The sequence below is a fragment of the Thunnus thynnus genome, chromosome 24 (genome assembly GCF_963924715.1).
Source record: "Thunnus thynnus chromosome 24, fThuThy2.1, whole genome shotgun sequence".
NCBI lineage: Eukaryota > Metazoa > Chordata > Actinopteri > Scombriformes > Scombridae > Thunnus > Thunnus thynnus.
This window is the reverse complement of record NC_089540.1, coordinates 2,220,941-2,241,862: the sequence shown is the minus strand read 5'-3', so window position 1 is coordinate 2,241,862 and position 20,922 is coordinate 2,220,941. Positions and strand designations below refer to the sequence as shown.

Genomic DNA, 20,922 nt, shown 5'->3' with positions numbered 1-20,922 from the left:
GCTATAACTGAGTTCTATCAAGTAGCACTTTATTTCAACTAAAATGCAACTTTTTTCACTGATCGTTGCCGCCATAGCGACGCTGTTTAGGTCCGGACAGTGTATGAACAAAAAATGAGAATGGGATATGAAAATTGCTATTTTATCAAAATTAGAGCTTAACTAAAAGTCGAATATATGCCGAATCGAGCAAGAGATTGTACTAATTTGTATGCAAACTTATATCACGTTTTGCGAGGTTACATTTTTGTTGACAAGCAAGAAAACTATAAACGGCGTCTTTTGTGAATACAGTTCGGCGTCGCCCTAAATAAACGAAACTTTTTTTTTTGTAGCGGTGGAATAATTCAATAAAAAGTTAGCTATTGGTGGGCTTGCGTCGTCTTTATCTCTTTATGACTCTGCTCACAAATAAAGTAACACGCTTAAAGGTTAATTTATCATTCTTTAATACAAACGTAGGCTAAGATGAGAACGTCGACGCCCTCAGAGGCTGTTCTGTTCCTCACTGACAGAGTTGACTCATTGTAACTAGACACTAGACGGGCTTTGCTTTGCAGTCTGGACATAAAGCTGTGTCCACAAATACCTTTTAGCTATACGCGCTAACACGCAGCTAGAAAAGTCTAGCTGCAACACTAAAACTACTTAATTTTTTCCCCCCGGCTACAGGAAAGAAAAGTTACAGTCAACATGGAGTCTTGGTTGAGGATTGTTTTACTTCTTTTTCTTGTTAGTGGAACATTAACACAAGAGGGTAAGTGTATAATTATTTATTTTAGTATCAGAAATGAGGTTATATAAATGACGGTTATGTATTTTAGTGGTCTTTCCTTTTAAGGTAGTGGCTTCTGGCTAATTTAAGGCTTAAAGTACCCCAAGTTTTGCTAGCAGTGAGGGCATTATTATCCCACCGAGGACATGAGCTCATAAATGTAACGTTTGTATGTTTTGTAACAGCCTTCTAACCGGGAGATAAATGGTTACTAGCTAGTAGTTACCTCACAATGATGTATCTTTTCCCATTTTCCAGCTCCCCACAGCCTGAAGAGTATAGAGTTGAGAAGTTTATGAGTGAAAGTTTATTTTAACTACTCTCCTCGAATGTCACTGAAAATGCCTTTAAAAAAGTCAATAGAAAACTCCTCAAATATTGAATTAGCTAACATATACCTCACGCGCAGGTACATGAATATCCTGACAAGCTCACACCTGGATCAGGTTCTCATGGCTGCTGTGATAGATAGATAGATAGATAAAGAAACAGATGCAGGCTGTGCGGTTCATTGTGTTGGGTTTGTTGTGGTCATATAAACCGAGCAGTGAGGTGAGATTTGCAGGGACTTTTCCTTTTTTGGGTTGCTTTGGAATATTCGCCTGAAATGGAAATAAGTTGTCATGAGTGTAGCTGGTGTACAGCAGTGGAATGTAACTAAATACAAATACAAGTACTCAAGTACTAAGTATTTCTCAAAACACCAAAATGCAACCTAAAATTTTTTGTCTGACCAAGAGTCCATAACCCAAAGATACTCAGCTTACTGTCGGATAATATTTACATTTGAGAAGCTGGAAGCAGAGAATTTTTGTGTTTTTTCTACAGTGAAAGTCAAGGTTGCCTGCAATAATGAGATTTGAATAGGTTGAGATCATGAGGCGAAATGAGATAAGAGGGTGTAGTTCAAGGTATTGGAATTGGGATTCCTTGGAAACTGTTTAGAAAAGGGCAGGCACTTTCAAAAAATACTTGGCAGGTGATTAGATGAACCATCTATCTAAATCACTGCCAGTAGGATGCTGATTGGTTCGAACCACCGTGGTTTGGCCACAAGCGTATATAACTTGAAGCCTGACAAGCTGCATCACAACGGAAATAACCCATAAACATACACACGATGTGGCCTTCGGTGTATTTTTAGTCTGGGTTTTTACTTCCTGGTTTGGACCCCTTAGTTTAATGAAGAGAAACTGTCATGCTCCCACATGCTGCACAGTGATATTTTAGAGTCTATGTGTGTCCCTTTCCCCATCCAACACCTTATCACCCATCATCAGTGTCAGACCTCCCCTGATGGGAGCAACTTCCTGCAGCCAGGTTCCAACATCTGCTGGAAAGCCTGAAACCAGAAGGGTGGAAGCACATGTAGCAGTGGATCAACGCCCTAGGTGTCTGAATGTCACAGTTAAACAGGCAAAATGTTTGTGTGTCCACATAGTTTTGGCCATATAGTGTAACTTACATGATTGCTGCAGGGAAATTTTGTGAAAATTCAAAAATTGAAGTTATGCAGAAAAAGAATGAAAACACATTAAAGAAGAAAGCAATATAAAATGAAAAATATAGTATACAGAATTCCACATGACATATAAAACAAACTAAAAGACACAAAAAAAGATAAAGTCCAAATACAGATCAGATAAAGTACAAATACAAAGCACAGTTCCACTCTGCAGCTTCCTTTGTCTGTCTCTCCTCTTCCTCTGCTTCCTGTCGCTGACATGCAAATCAGATGGCACGCCGTCTATCTGGGTTAGACAGATGTATTGTAGCTTAGTCTGAGCTGGTGCTGACATTCTGCTAAATTTGACCATTTTCTTAAATATCTTATTAACTTTTCAGCAAGACTTTTCCTTTGTCCTGAAACAGCGTCTGCGTAGTACATCGTAATAACTCTCCACCGAAACCACAAACATGTGGACAAGTCTCACAAAGGAAATGACAGCGACGGCTTGAATACGAATAGCCTGTAGACATCTGTGTTGAATACAGCCCCGTTCCCTTCGCCTCGTTAATATTTGATCAGCATTTTTGTAGTTTTTCTGGAAACAAAAGGATGGAAAGATGGAGCTATCAAACATGTTTACAGCCGTGGCTTTAGTTGAATAGGTTTCTATTGAGGCGACAGCAGCTGTGTAATGAGAGTTTCTGACATTAAACGTGTGTGGAGATGGCTCGCTGGCATAAGTATGGAAGGATTATTAAAAGTTTTTGTCTGGTATTGTTTTAATGGTAGGTTTAATAAGCTTCAGCCTAAAGCTTTTCAGTCTGTAGCTGCAGTGATTTTTTTTTTATACTATGAAAATATATTGTGAAGCTTGTATGAGGATGCTTGTTGTCTGAGTGTCCTGCGTACAGTCTGTCACAGTGTAATGAGCTAAAACACAGTGTGCGGATTAGCACGTCAGGCTGCGTTTCACAGTATCAGCCAGTCTGCTGTTCTGTTGTGTTTTACAGTCTCCTGGGCAAAAGAGTGTCGACTCGGACTTTTCTGTAGGGGGAACCACTCAGTAGTGACTCATGCTTCAAAGCCGCTCGGTGTGTGTCAGTCAGCGTTGCCGTAGCAACCATCAAACACACTCCCTGCAACACCCACACACTAAACACATGTGTTGCCGCTATGGAGGCAAAAATATGGAGTCACAAGCAGCTATTCAGTCACAGTCAACCACCTATGACCAGATATTATGAAATGTGCTATGTTGGGTTTCTTCAGGCTCTAGAGACAATTACACAATCAATAACTGGTAGACAACATTTTTAAAATGAATGAATACAGACTGGAAAGACTGGAAATAGAAAATATTGCAGGAGGAATGCAAAATAAATGATTTTTTATCAATAAGAGAAGTTTAACTTGAAGTTTTACCGCAACTGTTCCAAATCTCATATCCAAAGTGGAAGAATAGTCCAAGAAAAGTCTGATATTACACCACATATTTCATATATATTTCAATATACAACCAATAAAGACAAACTTGTAGAAAACAGGAAATATACAGTAGCATAGCCTAACATTAAACAATATGCAAGGCCAGGAAATCCAAATATATAATAATAATAATGATTAGCAGAAATCCTGTCCCAGAAAACAATATTCATATAGAACCTTTAAAAAGACTTGTGTACCCTGTTGCACAAGACATGCAGGATCTACTCGATGTGTTGGTGTAAACATCAAAAGTCCCGGGTTAGAACCTTTCCTTCAGTGGAATGGAAATTAGAACAAGATGATACATCTTTCATGACGCTGTCATGATTTTACACAAACTGCTACAAATGATGAGCTGCTGTTGATTTGTAATGGTGTTCCATGTCTCCCTCATGCAGGATTCGATCTGTCCGATGCTCTCGGTGACCCAGGTGAGTAACTTTCACTGGATATTTTAAAAAACATTTTTAAACATTGAGCGTTCATAATGTAGGCGATAAACTCAATATAATCAGCTTTTAATGTGAAACAATCGTGCAGGGATCGTGGGGATCAGATCAGATAACAGGAGCTCAGTGAGGGTTCCTACTAATCAAAATATACTTATTAAAGCAATGAAGGCTTGTTTCTAATATAAGCCTGATCCTCCCTGCAGCTGAGCTACATAAAGGGCCAGTGTTTGAGAATTACAGTACTGTAGACACTTCTTAAGGAGACATTGTTTTTTCTTCCTATAGATCCGACAGATGCGCCCAAAGCCCCAGAGAAGCCTAAAATTGAAGGTTTGTATCTTTTCACATGCAGGATAACATCACACCCACTCATTATAATCCATACAGAGGTTAACAGCAAGACTGTAGGTGTGATTTCAGAAGTCTGAGTTAAGTCAACTGCATGCATATAGTTACTGCTGCTGTTGTACCGATAGTGAGAGCTGTTACAAATACCATATTTTCTGTCGTGTGAAGCCTGGAGGGCTTGGTATGATTGGTGATAAAATACCTCATTTCAGCACTTGCGATTTTGAAAGTAACGATGTCTGCAGTAAGTTTGAGAGCGTCTGTAAGGAAGCTGTGGTCGACACACTGCACGCCACAGCACATCCATCACACGCACTGTAGTGTAGTAGGAGATACCTGTAGTTTCCTACCTGAAATGTACATTCACAGGGATAAAAGTAGTTGTAACAAGGTCTGACGTTGCTAAATATTACACAGACCTAGGTTGTGATTTCCTAATTCCTTTTAATGGAACATCAGTTTAACGCTTTGTCTGGACTAATCTGTTTAAAGCTATATTTTGACCATATTGCTCACTCTAAGCTGCTCTTCTAATTAGCTTTGTTAGTTCATGTATTGCTCATAATAAATACGATGAAAAGTACACAAATGTAGAAGGTTTGATTTCATCCTTGGATTAAAAAATGCGTCAGCTGAAATAGTTTTTGTGTTATGAGTGTGAGCTGCAGTTTGAGGCCTGGCAGTTAGGCATGTTAGAGAAATGTCACATTCACCTCCCTACAGTATGTAGAATACAGACATTTAGAACAACAGCGATTGTTATAAAGATGATTTGTTGTCCTTGTCTAAATAAATCATTTTTTAATAAACCAGAGCCTGTAAAACCCAAGAAACCGTCTGGAGATGACTTCGGGCTTGATCTGGAGGATGCTCTGAAGCCAGGTAAATCTGTCAAAAACTAGAAAGTTCTAACTTAGCATCTGACCAGCATGGGTGTTTAATGGCTGATGCTTTGATGCTTTTAAAATGTTAGCTGTAACACTAGCATGTTCAGCTCACTAACTAGCCCACAGCAGTAAACTACGGTTACTTCCAGTGTTATTGTAAAAAAAAAAAAAAAAAAGCTCATCCACTGTCAGAGTAGGCTAAAGTTAAACTGTCCTACTGTCGTATTAGATGTGGGGAAGTTGAACCTAACTTGTTCAATTAGTCCTCATCTCTTGTAACGTTAATAATACTGTTAAAGCATAGATCTGACGCCTGTCTCTCATTCCATGTCTCCTACACGGATCATTAGCTGGTGAGACTTTTTAGTCAGGATGTGAGTTCTAAACAACTCCTGTTATCTGATGTGTCTTCTAACACAGTATCATGTTTGTAGCCATCAAAATTCTTTTACAGATTTAAAATGAAATTTGTATCAAAGAGACACTCATGGAGCTAGCGTTAGCTTAGCGTTAGCTCACTACAGCTGAAAAAAATCAGCCAGAAACAGTTGTCATTTCAGCTGTTTGCCTACTTATGTCTAAAAATAAAAGACCCATTGTTTTATCTATTTATTTATTATATACAGTATGATAGTATAATATAAAAGGGTAACATTATAACGGTAAAATATTAATGGACAACAAATAGTGCGGTCCAGTCCTGCAAACAAAACTGACTAGACTGTATGACTCCCTACAGTATGTAGAAAACAGGCATTTAGAACAACAGTCATTGTTATAAAGATGATTTGTTGTCCTTGTCTAAATACATATTTTTTGACAGATAAACCAGAGCCTGAAAAACCCAAGAAACCCACCTCTGGAGGTGGAGGAGGGGACTTTGACCTTGATCTGGAGGATGCTCTGAAGCCAGGTGAATCTGTTGTTATAGATGATGTTGGGGAGTTTCACTGATATGAAACAAAAAATAGTTCTGACTTAGGGTCATGTTCATGGACAACAAATAGTGTGGTCTGACTGACAGACTGTATCCTGCCCATCATATCAAAAGTGGATGAGACTGATTGTCAAGTATGCAGTTATAGATAAAACCAGTATATTCTCTGTATTATCTTGGTCATTCCTGATTTTTGGCTTCCAGCTTTGCTTTTGGCTCATTATCAGTTTAAAATGATTCAGTCTGCTATTATAACCTGCTACGTGCAAAAAACACCAGACTTTTATGCTGCACACCATAAATCATCTGCTTTCCTTTAAGTGTGAGCTGCAGTTTGAGGTTTGGCAGTGAGGAATCAGGCATGATGCTTCTGTGTTTTGGCACCTTAGACAAATCTCATACTGTACATTCAACAGCATGTAGAATACAGGCATTTAGAACAACTGTGGTTCTTATAAAGATTTTTTGTTGTCCTTGTCTAAATACATATTTTTTGACAGATAAACCAGAGCCTGCAAAACCCAAGAAACCCACCTCTGGAGGTGGAGGAGGGGACTTTGACCTTGATCTGGAGGATGCTCTGGGTCCAGGTAAATCTGTTGTTATAGATGATGTTGGGAAGTTTCTCTGACTCAGCCTCCAGATTTTCTTTTGGTTCATTATCACTTTAAAATGATTCAGTCTGATAGTATAACCCGCTACATGTAAACACTGGACTTCTATGCCACAACGTAATTGATCTGCTTTCCTTAATTATTTATGCTCATCAAGTCTTTGTACCCACAGATCCCAAAACCACACGTGCTCCTGGCAAACCTGTTAAACCAAACGCTGGAGGAGGTGAGTCTACTAATGCTTCAACTCATTTATTAACTTCACCACAGCCGCAGATGTGTGGAAAAACTATGTATAGCAACCAAAGCAGTTCTTGTTCAGAAGATGTTTAACTGAGAAAGTGGTTGTGATGTGCTATAACATTTCCCGATGTGTTGAAAAATGTAACGTACAGTTATGAATAGCATGTAAGTGGAATGACTCATTGTGTTATTTTTTAAAGGTGGTGGATCGTTCGACGACTCTGACTTGTTTGATGTTAGTGGCGGGGACTACAAGCCCGACGGAGGCCGCCACAAGCCTGACGGAGGTAAGACATCCCCCTAAACATTTTTCAGTTTTGATTTAGGTTTTGATCCCACTGCTGCTGCTCTTTTTGTCCTTGTGCTTGCTGTTCCAGCTGATTGATCAAATGTCACCTAAATACATATACATACATGTGTTGACACTGCAGGCCGTCATGGTTAAATATACACAGCACCTACACATCCCTAACAGCTGAGATTGAGGAGAATTTTGGTGATGTGTAATAAAATCAGGGATTTATTTCTGGTTTGTTGCTGATATGTTAGTCTAAGCTGTGGAACCTGTTTATTACAACACTTTGGTTGTAATTTGACTTCACTTCAGTAGCTCAGTTTTCCTTGTTTCTCCCTCTTTTCTTTGTTGTATCTTGTTGTCCTTCACTACCACTGACTCAGCCGAGATGAGTGTCTCAAGAGAATGGCTCAACATTTATTTAATGTCATGGTAACGCTTACAAATTCTGACCTGTATTAGTATTATCTATTAGCAAAGTCATTTGTGTCATTTATATGTTGTTATGGTTTGTTATGAATTCTTAATCGTTATATAACATGGAATAATCAATAGGCTTTGTTTTTGCTGATCATATTCTTTCAAAAATGTCAAAGTTATACCTCCAAACCATGAAATAAACTTTTTGCATTGTTCCGCATTTAAAAGAATCATACGAGGACGCAGAAAGCGGCCGCTGTTTTGGAATATTTGTCTTTGTGTAGTGTGAGTATGGAAGGAATTAGCTGTTCTTCTTCCAGAGGAAGGAAAAGGAATAAAAAAAAAAAGCCACAAGCTCTCCAGTGTAATTAGAGCCACATGGTTGGTTTTCAGATGGGATTGTGCGTGATCGTGTACAAGAAGCAGCAGTGTGGATATGAGCTGCACTAACCTGTTATTGACTACAGCTTACAGTACTCTGCTGGGATTTTACTCATGCTGAAGGAAAAGCAGCTTACTCAGGAGAGAGGAAGCACACTGATACTGATCTGATATATTTCGATTTACTTCTACAGTACTTTCTACTGGATGGAAAAAAATTAAAAAAAAAAAAAAACTAAACTAAAAGGTCTAATATGACTTTTTTTTTTCTTTTCAGGCTCCGGCCATGATACTCAGAGTAAGTGTTTTTTATCCTTCTTTATGTCATGTGTATTAGTTTTAGTAAATATACAAGAGCATTGCAGAAAGGTTATTCTGACAGTAAACCCAGAATAATGCTGGTCATGAGTTACGAGACTGTACTGGGACAGTTAATCTCACCAAACCATAGACGCAGCCCTCTTCCTCTTATATTTCACTTTGATGAGGACGAGCAAACGAGGCCACATTGTTTTTGCCATGTTTTAATTATAGCTCCATGTGTGAAGTTCTTCTGACACACATACACATACAGTGTGTGAAATGTATCACAATGGGGGCATCCAGTCGTGCAGTATTCACAACACAGACCAGGCCTCCAAAATAAGAGCCGAAGCAACTTTTCCAAAATGATTCACCATATAAACTTTATTGTAGTCTAAATGTAGATGAGTCATGTTTTAAAATATATTCATTGATTTTAAGAACTGTTTTTTTGGTTTTGAATAATGGATCGGTGGCCTGGCTGTTGGTAGAACTGCATTTCTAATTATAAGTGATATGACAACTGTTGCCAGCAAATTTACAAAGCTTAGCTGTGGTGCTGGCATACATGCAAACAGATACAGTGTAGCTACTACTCTGGCTGTGCAGCACTTCCCACAGCTGGAACATAAACTGGCAGGAACTACTTGAATGTGTAACAGACACACAGTGGATGCCCCTCTGCGTTAAAATGATGTAAATGGGATGATTACAAAAATATTTTTCAAGGATTTTTGAAGGATGAAGGATTTCATGCAGTTAACAGTACAGATAAACCCAGAATATTTAGTGAATAGTTCAGATTGTCTTCAGGTCTTTGGTGCTTTACTTGTCTTACAGAAATAACTAAGAGAAATACTGAAGCCCTAGACAGTTATGGAAATAAAATATAATAAAATATATATGTAGATTAATTCTGTTCTTTGTTCCTCACAGGCGATGCTGACCAGCCTCAAGGTAAATCCATCTCTGATTGTGTTCTCTCCTCTTCCAGATGTGTGTCCTGTCTTTGTCTCTGTACTCTGTCGGTGTCACTCTGGGCATCATTATGTCTCTCTGCGGAATCAATCTTTACTTAACTTCTTGTTGGGAATTTCCAGTTTCCTGACCTAGAGGAAGTTTTGTTTCCCGCTTCTGTGTGTTTGTTGGTCCAACAGTTGTTGTGTTGGTATTTTATTCATTCCACCTGCCACAGATACTGATGTGTCGTTACGCTTGTGGCTTTGAAAGCACCAAAGGATCATTACTGTGATGTATTTGTCAGAATATTCGTATCTTGAGATTAGAGCTGTCAGCTGAGTCTTTAAGACTTAAGACATTTGATCAGTTGCATTTTAAAAAGGAGTCTCTGAGGACTGATCTGGCAGTTAGTCTGAGTTTCATACTGGTATGATCTTCATATTGGTACCCCTGGTCTGCTCTCTTTGGCTAAAACGCTGCTTCGATTGTGTGTCGTTGCAGATCCAGACCTTCTGTGGGGCCAAATCCTGGAGATGCTAAATGCTAACATGCCAGAGGAATTCTTTATTTGGATGTCCAACTTAAGGCAGATGTTAGAACCTCTGATAGAGAGGGCCATGGATCTGCTGCAAGCTATACCATGAGCCTCAGTGTGCCACAGGAAGCCATCAGTCCATGTACTGTATGTTCTGATTGGCTGTCAGGTCTTAGGTTACACCCTGACCTTTCCTTTACAAATAATGGTTCAATGTCTGACAGACTTGACAAAAAATAACATAGCAGGGTGTTTGGAAAGTCAGGCATCAGAGAGGAAGCACGTTTTCCCAGATGATCAGATGGTGATCAGTGGTTTTTATTTTTCTTGCAGTTTTATAAAGTTATATTGATGGGTTTGGTTGCAGCAGTGACATTTTGGATCCAGTTTTCCCCTGTGTGCATATTTCAACTTGAGCTCTGGCCTTCAACCACAATTACAGAGTGTGGACAAAATAACAAAAACACTTCACATCATAAAAAACTTGAGTAAATAGTTATTTGTAGGATTGGATTCTTAACCGGCAATGATCGCAGTTTTGCTTCCAAGCTAAACTAAGCTCGTCTTCGCTGTGAAGCTGCTGACTAATATATACATTAATAATATGATTAATATCTGGTGCCAATGTTCAATGTTGTAACCACACATTGCCCTGACCTTTACCAAACCATAGTTGTCATGCACAGATACTTTCACAGTGTTAAAACACGTTTCTGTTATTTTGTCCACCACCTTTATGAGTGCAAAAATGACAACTAGGTGGAGACTTTGATCTAATTTCTTTTGAACCACCATCCAAAACTCTTTACCCATGCTCCCATTCATTAGATCAGTTTACAGCAGCTGGCTCATGCGTAACACTCCCCTTGGTCCTTGAACCTCTTCCTGTCTCAGCTCTTATCAGCTGCATTGTTTTGAGCTGCATAGTAAAAGTGTATGAAAGCAGCATTGACTCCCTGTGACTTACCAGACACCCTGAGTTTGGGTGTGTACATACATTCCTTTACCCTTGCACTCTTCACCCACCATTGCCTGTGTATGAAGTGCCAAGATTCATGACGTGTGTTAGTTTACAGCATAATGTTACAGTAGAGCATGTGCCTTTCTTTTGAAAATACAGTATGTAGGTTGGGTACTTTTCTGAAAATATGAGTTGTTGTTCATGTTGGATGCTTGTAGATGATTATTTACCACTAAATAAGCTTATGACAGGAAATGACTTGATGAGTTACTGAATAGACTGCTCTGACTCTTTGTCGCTGGTAATAAAAGAGATCTCAGGACTCGTACTTTCAATCTTGATCTTGCTTTTTTTTTTTTTTGCATTTGAAAAAAAACATGCATCTGTGTGAAGCAGTCCGTGTTCCCCGAGTATTTTCTGCCGTCAGCACCTCGTGTCGGGACACGCCTGATTTCAGCCTGAGAACACTCCCGTCAGTCCAACCACCTGGGATCCTCCAAAGCAGCAGTCTGAGCACATTCTTATCATAGCCAGAATTCAAAGCACTCTGCTGACACATCCAACATGCTGAGGTGCAAACCTACAAGAAGATTTTTCTTCTCATGCTGAAACATCTCATTGTCTCCGATAAACTTCACATCTAGATATTTGATCAGATGATGATTTTCTTCCCTTTGGCAGTTTCTAGCTTATGAACTGTTCTTTGTGTACTAGTTAGTAACTGGCAGCATATTTATTTTTGGTGGGGTTTTATGTATTTTAGATTCTCTTAAAGGATAAATCAGTCCTCCTCTCCATATTGGCCATGACGAGATCGCTTGACTACATCATGAGTCATGTTGGGCCGGAGTTGTATTCAAAAATACATTCTGAAGTTCAGCAATGGGAATTCAGCAATGTGAGTCCTCTCCCTGCTTGCAGTCATGTGTCAGTCCTTTCCTGTTGCTTTTTCCTGACAACAAACCTACATGTAACTACCAGGACTTCTCCCTGCACTGCTGCTCAGCAAGGAAACACTGTCTGTGTTGACACAGTTGGTACTGAGATACACTATTAATTTATGCTTTAATGATGAGGTACAATTAGTAGAGCTACAACAATATATTGTTTATGTTAATGTTAAATGACTAGTATATTCTTATCAGATGTTTTTTCATTCTTAAAATATGGGTATCAGTATCAGTCTCAAAAATCCAGTATCGCTGGGGCTATAATAATAAAATTGTCTTTTCAATTGGATTTTAGGGTATAATTAATGGATAGATTAATGAATTATAATATATGACTATATTTTTACTGGATTATCTGCACGGTTTAAGGATTTTTTTTGTAAAAACCACTTAAAATTGAGTACATGAAAATTACTGCTCACTTTGTACCTTAAGGGAGCCTTACTTTTCAATTAAGGTCTAAAATTAACTTCATAATTGAAAAGTTAAAGGTATACAATGCAGGATTTTCCTAAAAAAAAACAATGTATAGACTCATACAAAAACAATCCCTCTGGATTTATGACCCTCTAGAAGTGTGTGGCGGTGTATGTATCTACAGAGACTCTGCCTGTATTTTCTCATTTTCTTATTATTTTGCTGTGTTCAGGACCCCTCTGGGTGTCAACCTTTGGGCAGTGGGTGTGTCGCCCCCAACCAATAATAATGCACAGGGTGTGAGATATTTGCACTTTAGAACATAACCACCATGAATCAATCAGAAAATAACATTTTATTTATCTGATTCACGGCTTTGTTTTCGCCAGTGTCACTTGCTCTCTTCACTCACTCACTAGCTCGCTCAACCACCACTGCTCTCTCTCTCACATGCTCGCTCTGGTATCAAGCAGGGGAGGAGGGGCCAACTTTGAATGCTGTGTGTTTACAAACACCAACCAACAAATCTTGTATAGTATACCTTAAAGAAAAGAAAGAATAGGTTCACATTTTTTCAAGTCTATATTAAAAAAGTACTCAAATACCCTTATGAACATTGTTCCTGCTGTCCATTCTGGCCACGAAAACCTTTCGAAAGAGATTTCAGTACAAATGATGGGGGACAAAATACACAGTTACGGTAAAACAATAGCACTTTGTAAGATAGAGTACGTGTTTAAAATTAATGAAAGCCGAATTTGAGGTGTAACTACCTGAATACTGTTTGGAATATAAATCCCTTAAAATGTCATAAAAGAAATAGTTTGACAGTCTGTTTTTGTATGTATTACAAAAAAGAAATACAACATGTTAATTAGTGACATTTAAAAGGTATAATAGAGTGTTTTTTTTTAAACAATTTTTGACAGAGCCAAGCCAGCTGTTTCCCCTTGCTTCCAGTAGTTATGCTAAGCTAAGCTAAGCTAACCTGACACCAGCTCTGTACTTAACACACAGACATGAGACTGACATCAATCTGAAAGTACTTCCCAAAACTCTTCCTTTAATGTAAACCAAAATCCTAATAACTCCAAATGATTTCTTGAAATAAAACATCAAATATCTGACTTAAATGATCTTCAGCTGACAGTGACAGACACAAAGTGACTGTTTAAAAGGCTGTATGGACAGAAGAGACCATAACTCTCTGAACAGTTTGAACTTAAGAGGTGTGAGGCAAATGTTTCTCATTCTCTGTCCGTGTGAATAAAGGGTGCTTTGATCTCATGATTCAAATGGCTCAGATACTTCAGGTGTCCCACATTTACGTGGGAAAGAAGAGTTCTGTCCACGTGCTTGGCATTTTCCAGCAGTAAGTCATGCTGTACGCTGGCATCCTGTTTCAGTTTTTCTGAATGCTCAGGCAACGCCCTATTTTTGTATACTGTACCATCACAAGACACACCTCTCCCTCATGACTCACCGTGGTTTTGAAGTTGTGCCAGTTAACAAACAGAACAGCCAGGCTAATCATGCACGTTATTGTACTTTTGTGTGCTCCCCTATGTGCTGAGCCACACCCTGCCCTGGAGCTGGGGGGTGTTGGCGCTCAGTTTTTAATCCATCTTCATGGAGCTGTTCTCTGCTTTGTTCACTCAGTCTTTAAGCTTAGTACTACCACTACTGTTCTGTTTTGACTGAAGCTGAGGATACTTTGTCTTTGTGTTGCTTATACATGTCAGCTTCAGCTTTTTCTTGCAATACAAGTAGATTTTGGCATCATTAGAATCTGTTGACCGCCACCCTGTGGAATACTGAGGTGATGACAGTTCACAGTTTGTGGCCTATCAAATCAGTCAGATCCATTTTAGAAGTAAAAAAAAGTTCTTCAGTGAGATAAATGTTAGAAGTTAGAAATGATTATCAAGTGACTAACTCTTACTTACAGCAATAAATGATCAAAGCTCAGAGCAGGAATAGCCAATCAGAAACAAGAATTCATCCCAGTGCTTCATTTATGAATATCCTCCAGTATATTCTTGTTGTTGGTTTGTGCTGTTATTATTTCCACTGTACAGTGATGTTTTATGAGTAGTTTCAATCGTTTCATTTTTAAGTTATTTGATCTCCATATATGTGTTAAAACATTTCTTTCCATAGAAGATGCTCACCACCACTGGGTTTATACATTTTAAATCCTCTATATGTCCAGTTCTGCCTCTATACCACATTACTTTAGACATCTTTGAATTTTGCTGCAGAACAGCGCACCTGGAGGGTAGAGCTGAAATAAGAGAAATAATAATTCATGTCATGTCATGTCATTGTTACAAAATCTGCAGATTGGAGACTGTTCAAAACCCTGTATATGTACAAGCAGCAATTTTTTCGTGGCGAAAATTCTGTGCAGCAATTTGAATTGAAATGCTTGCATATGGAAATCTGTAGTTGTTCCATGTAACATGTTATAGACTGAAATCCATGGTAGAGGTATGTTGAAAATGCCTTTCCAACAGACCTTTATTCTTTGGAAAAATAAGATCTTTACTACAGTATATGAAAGCTCAGCCTGCTGTAACGTGTATTCTTTCTCCTCTGGTTTTGTCCTGTAGGAGCTGGATCTGGACAGATCGCAGGGATTGCCAGCGCCATCGGAGTAGCTCTTTTGGGAGCAGCTTCAAGTTACTTTGCTTACCAGAAGAAAAAACTCTGCTTCAAGCTGCAGGGAGGTCAGTGTGCTTCACTGCATATATCACAACATGATTTCTGTTTGTGAAAAATATACTAATAGACTGTCACAGAAAACAGGAGGTAGAGTACTATCATCATAACAGTTGTTGTCAAAGGGTTAAATGATGAAAATGTTCCATCTTCAGGTGCAGACCCAGAGAGTGGAAAAGGCCAGCATGGTACTCAGTCTGAACCTCAAGGTAGGTTTCTTCTTTTTTTAAACAACAAATTAAAGGCCATTTTACTGTGAAAAAGTGATATCACTTGCATTGCTAAGGTACATTAACACCTGTTATGTGACTAGAGTGTAGACAGAGTGATACAAGAGTCAGAGATCCGGTTACATTGATACACAACCACAGATACGACCAAAATTCAGAAAAAATACTGTTAGATAAAAACTTCTGATGAAGTATAAATATCATCTTCATCATTTATGCTCGTCAAATGTAATTTTTGAATGAGACATAGAAGATGCAGCTCTCTAAAACAGACTCTTGACAAACCACATGAAGGTGAGATTTACACTTTATGGGGAGTGTTTTCAGACAATAGTTTTACTTTTACATGGGAAAAGACTTTAAGGATGTGGGCCGAGTGTTTGGTTTGGTTAATGTACTGTTGGTTAACTTCCTCAGCTCCACTGAGCTGTTTTATGGGAACCATTTGGAGGCTACTTCCAACTGGCCTCTGTATTTGAAGTAAAAATTGAATAAATCATTGATTTATTTTAGTCACATTATTATTATAAAAAAAGATCAAGCACTAATACTAATTGTCTGAATCAAATCAGCTTTGAACCAAAGTGTATCAACTTGTTACAAATTTATCTGATTCATTTTTGTATCACATTGTTCACTGTGCATCTAGATATGTATCAGATGACAGCCCTAACATACAGTATGTTATTAGCATTGTTCATGTTGTTAACAGATGAATAACCAAACTAAATCCAGACCTGTGTGTAGTCTGACATCTAGTGGTGAACAGCAGGTAGTGAACTCATCATCATGCTGTGGACCTGCTCTGGGTTTGGGGTTCTGTTACTCTGTAATCCACTCACTCATTGCATTCATGTTCTGTTCTTTTCAAATTCAGTTCTCAGCAACCTGCTCAGGACGTCCTAGACAACTCTGCACTCGCACAACACAAGTCAGAACTCAACTTTATCCGACTTTCAGTAAACTGTCATGTGTCGTCTTTGGTCGTAAGAATAAGACTCTCTGAGTCTCTCGTTGATGAAGCTTCAGCCTGATGAGTGTAAAAAATGGATACAACTAAAACTTAACTTGAAAACTGTAAAATAAAAATCGGCCCTGTTTGGTTTATTTTTACGTTCACATTTTAAAAAACTACAATTAGTTATCAGAACAACTGAGTAATGATTTAAACAGATACTACTGTACACATGAACACTTTGTATAGTTTTTTTTGTCTTTTAAACCTGACTCTACCACTATAGTAACTACATATAAGTGTTTACATAGTTGCTATATGGGTGGGGTGTTTGTTACAGAATAGACTCCTTCCTGCCATCCTCTAACCTATAACTTCAGATTGTGACTGTGGCAGACCTCACCCAGCTGGCGTCTAAGAAGGATCGAACAAACCTTGTGTATTTTCATGTGTACATCCTCAAAATGGATGTACAGTATTTTCCTAAGCACCTTATATTTTAAAGGATTGGCTCACCCAAACCACAACAGAGAAAAAAACAGGGGTTGTGTTTTACTTTACCAAGTTTTTAGATATATGTGTCCTCGATGATCCCACTGTTTTTTTGCAACATTGGTGAACTGACCCTTTAATGCACACCTCAGAGTCTCCCTAAACCATAGATTGTAAATTCTCAAATAACAGCTAGAGGCGTGTCCAGCACAGATAAATAAAGGCAGTTAAAAACAATGAGTAGGGGGAGGAACTTTACTGTAAGTATATTGAATTCAGTGTTATATACATTTCTACAGCACTAATTCCATCAGTCCTGTGATACTCACTGCTACTCTCACTTTCTCTTTTATCACAAATACTGTTTTCATTCACTGTTTACCTCCGGTCGGTTCCACTTTGCCATTTTTTTGAGCACTGTTAAGTTGCAGTCAATAGGATAGAAAATCTTGCGGGTAGGTGCATCAGATCATAAACTGTGACTGTGAAAGGACCAAAAAATACAAATTTAAAAAAGTAAAGACATTCCAGTCCTCAGACCATCATCAACAATTCCTGATGAAGGTATGAGGACCGTGATGAAGTGAGTACAAGTGATCAACAATATGGAGTATTTTTGGTTCTTTCTAAGTTACAGTCAGTAAAATCAACACTTCCTGTCGGTTTCAAACTAAAAACCCATTAGGAACAGCATGGGTTATGCCTTTTGAGCAGCTGTAAGGCTTTTAATGTGAAATAGAAGTGAGTTTCATTGATGGTAGCTCAACAGTGATCGAAAGAACGACAAAGTAGAAGTGATTGGAACTGAGTAAGGGCAGTATTTCTAAAAAGTTTTTAGCAGAGTGCTGAGTATGACATGACTGATGCACTGATGGCATTAGGGCTGAGGAAATAATAATGAACTTTCGTGCTGAGTGCTGAGTTTGCATCGGCAGTAATGGCTCTGTGACAAATACAGCTCTTGTCCACTATTTGAGAATTTACAATAATCCATTCTACAGCCTAATTCAATGATGTTTCAAGTTGTTGTATTGATCTAATCATCATGTAAGTGGATTTCAGTCCAGCAGAAGGAGCTTCTCATGTAGAATGCTGATTGTGATGTCAGCAGATGGAGATTATGGAGGATAAAAATATTACATATATTTAATAAATGTACACAAGTCAGTGAGATTTATTTGACATATGTAAGTGACATTGCTTAGGATCTTTTGTGTCACATATGTAAATGTAACATACAGTAGACGGTATAATCCTTAGATTTTTGTTTGTTGTGTTGGGGATTGCTCCTAAATTTGTGCACTGCAAAATACATTTCTGTCTGTAATTTAACTCCTTAAATTCTTATTTTCTTATAAGCTGCACTAACACATATTTTCATAATAACAGTGGATCAAATGACTGTGTAATGTGAAAAGAGAATTACCACCACCTCTGCAGTTCTGCTTCTAGCTCATTGTTTTGGTTTTCTGGCCCACTCACTCTTCTTTTTAAAGTCAGACAAAGACGGCGACAACTAGCAGCTAAAGGTCAGATGTTATGTTTTTAGGTTGTTCTGCTGCCCCCAAGTGGCCAGAAACTCAACTAACGCAACTTTAAAACTCAAACAAGCAATAATTCTTCAAACAAGCTCAAATATTATCTCACTTTTTTTTAAAGAATATAGGATTTTTAGGAATCAGTCAGACAGAAATTACCTGATTTGATGGAGATTTCTGCAGTTTTGTGTATTTCTTTTTACTTATATTGCTGCTTTGTTGCTCTTTTTGCTTGCCGTAGCAGAGCAGCAGCGTTGACACACGTGCAGCACTCTGAGGCGGTGCAAATGCTGCATTTTTCCACAATTATAATCATGAATCAACATTTCTAGTTCCATTACAGTTCTCTGCACTATATTGAATTTGGTCTCCGTTCCCTCTGAAATACTCGTGTAATCAGTTTATTAGAGACACACATGAGCACATAAAAAACTATAACATCAGAACAATTACATTATGAGGTTATGATTGGAGAATTGTCGTTACGATGCTAAAATATTGAAATGAGCTGCACCCAGTGAGCTGTAAATACTTGAGAATAATGTGTATAGACACTGCTGACTCGCTTCAGGCTTGATGCTGCCTTGTGCATCGAGCTTTTCAGTATCAATCATGATCTCAAAGTGAGTTTTGAGAGATTTTTGTATTCAAACTTGTCTGAGTGTAAGAAACATAGAATATCCAGGTATATTACATATGATGATTAGATGAATGTTATTTTAGTGAGTTGATTTTAAGTGTGTGTACATGTTTTCAATAAAGTGGTGTTGTACAGTTTATTGTTGTTTTGTCCTTTTGTTAATTACTAATGTTTAGACTTGACTCTGGGATCAGTAATCAAAAATGATCTAAACTCAAGGTCCACTTGCTAGATATTCTGGATCTTTCAACCACATCTCACCATGTTCATCACCTAATGAACTGACTATCCTCATGTCATAACAAGGGTTTGAACATATAAACTAGCATGTGATTTTTCTGACTAATATTAGAATTTAAAGTCTTGACTGTAAATGAAACTCCAGGCCTGTAGTTGTGGTTTACTTTTTTATACCACAAATTGATCTTGTTTGTGTATAAGTGTTGCATATAAATGATCTCAATACTTTTAATCTTGAATAAAGATAAGGGTGACTTTGTAACGTGTCCAGGCACTAGAAATGAAAAATAGCCTCTTGGCTAACTCCGGCGCATTTACAGCAATGTTTATTAATGTGCACTGTCCCTGATGAATAAACCAATGAATAAATAAGTAAAATGAATAAATAAAGCAGCTGCTTGTTGTTGAGTTTGTCCTATGGTTATGTCTTTCAAACCAGTCTGTCAGAGAAAAGTCAACTTAACTAATTAAGTGACCAATTTAGATCGAAATATTACATTAGCAGTGTATTTATTCATATTTAGATATAATGATTGCATTTAAAAGCGGCCTATTAATGATAACAGCTACAAAATTGGCCAGTCATGGTCATTATGACAGCCTGCTGTTTTGTGAGGATGTTGTTTTATGACAGAATGAATCCAGGTTGTTGGCAGAAGTAGAGAAGCCTTCATCACTGTGGTGACCCCTCACTTGTGAACCATAATGTTTGCTTTTGCCACAAAATCTGTCCAGGAAAATGCTAAACTTTTTCAACTGAATGTGGTCCAGTGTTAACAGACGGCTAGATGTCCTTTCTATTCTGTGCTGTTATCAGCTTTTCCAACAACAAACTGTGGAAAATAAGCTTCTGCTCCATGAAAACAACTTTACTTTCATAAATCCTTATGCTTCTATCATATTCTGAGCTGCATGTGAAATAGGGACTGCCTACATGGGGCCGATGGTGAGCCGCCACCACCCCGCTGATCTGTTAGCTCGGTTTCCTGGCTGAAATTCCTCTTTTATAGCATTATGTTTTTCAGATTTATATGAATTGATGCATTTCTTCTCATTCCAGTGACAGAAATCAGGAGTTTGATGATTGAAAGTAATTCCTGCTGTGTTTAATGAGCGACTGCACATCACACTTTCACATCCAGACTGTGGAGGTCAGACAGAAGCTACATTCACTTTATTTTTTCAAGAAGACTGTGTCACAACCAATTCTTCAATTTTAAGACTGAATTACTTCCAATGACTAACCAGAACATCTCTGATTCCACTCAGTGGAAATGTTTTCAGTTCCTCTCTACTTAGGAAGGGCAGTGATGTTTGATTACTATTTTTTACTGCATGTATGCTTTATCCCACTATATAGGCAATTTGTTGTAGTAAAAACAAGCATAACAGTTCATTCTTAACCTTGAAAATAGTTGTTTAACAAAACAAACCCAACTGAAGATCAACTTACTAGCAGTTTTCTGGAGCTTTTAAACATATTTTTCATGCTTAACTTTAAGCCAACATGGATGACAAGTCCTAAAGGTTTACAGCTACTAGGCTCACATGTCAACACATCCATCTCCATGACAACTGATCAAACTGCATCCGCTGATGAAGACCATGCGATACATTTGAAAGCTCTAAAAAAAAACTAGTAAGTGAGTTGGGATTGTTTTATGAAAGTGTCCAATGAGATTGGTTCAATTAG

General features: G+C 38.1%; 1 protein-coding gene across 4 annotated transcripts; it reads left to right on the top strand.

Annotated features, from left to right (window-relative positions):
• The first annotated feature begins 445 nt into the window (after positions 1 to 445).
• On the top strand, positions 446 to 19,126 carry cd99 (CD99 molecule). Of its 4 annotated transcripts, XM_067582633.1 has the most exons (13): positions 478 to 757; positions 4,109 to 4,141; positions 4,448 to 4,492; positions 5,324 to 5,392; positions 6,221 to 6,310; positions 6,835 to 6,924; positions 7,121 to 7,174; positions 7,392 to 7,478; positions 8,565 to 8,585; positions 9,527 to 9,547; positions 15,026 to 15,142; positions 15,290 to 15,343; positions 16,242 to 19,126. In XM_067582633.1, the coding sequence occupies exons 1-13, from the start codon at positions 694 to 696 to the stop codon at positions 16,268 to 16,270; spliced, it is 774 nt and encodes a 257-aa protein (XP_067438734.1). In that variant the 5' UTR covers positions 478 to 693; the 3' UTR covers positions 16,271 to 19,126. The 4 variants fall into 4 exon arrangements, with proteins under 4 accessions (XP_067438735.1, XP_067438737.1, XP_067438736.1 ...); XM_067582636.1 differs by lacking the exon at positions 6,221 to 6,310 and having other exon boundaries at positions 465 to 757; XM_067582635.1 differs by lacking the exon at positions 6,835 to 6,924 and having other exon boundaries at positions 471 to 757.
• The last annotated feature ends 1,796 nt before the right edge of the window (positions 19,127 to 20,922 follow it).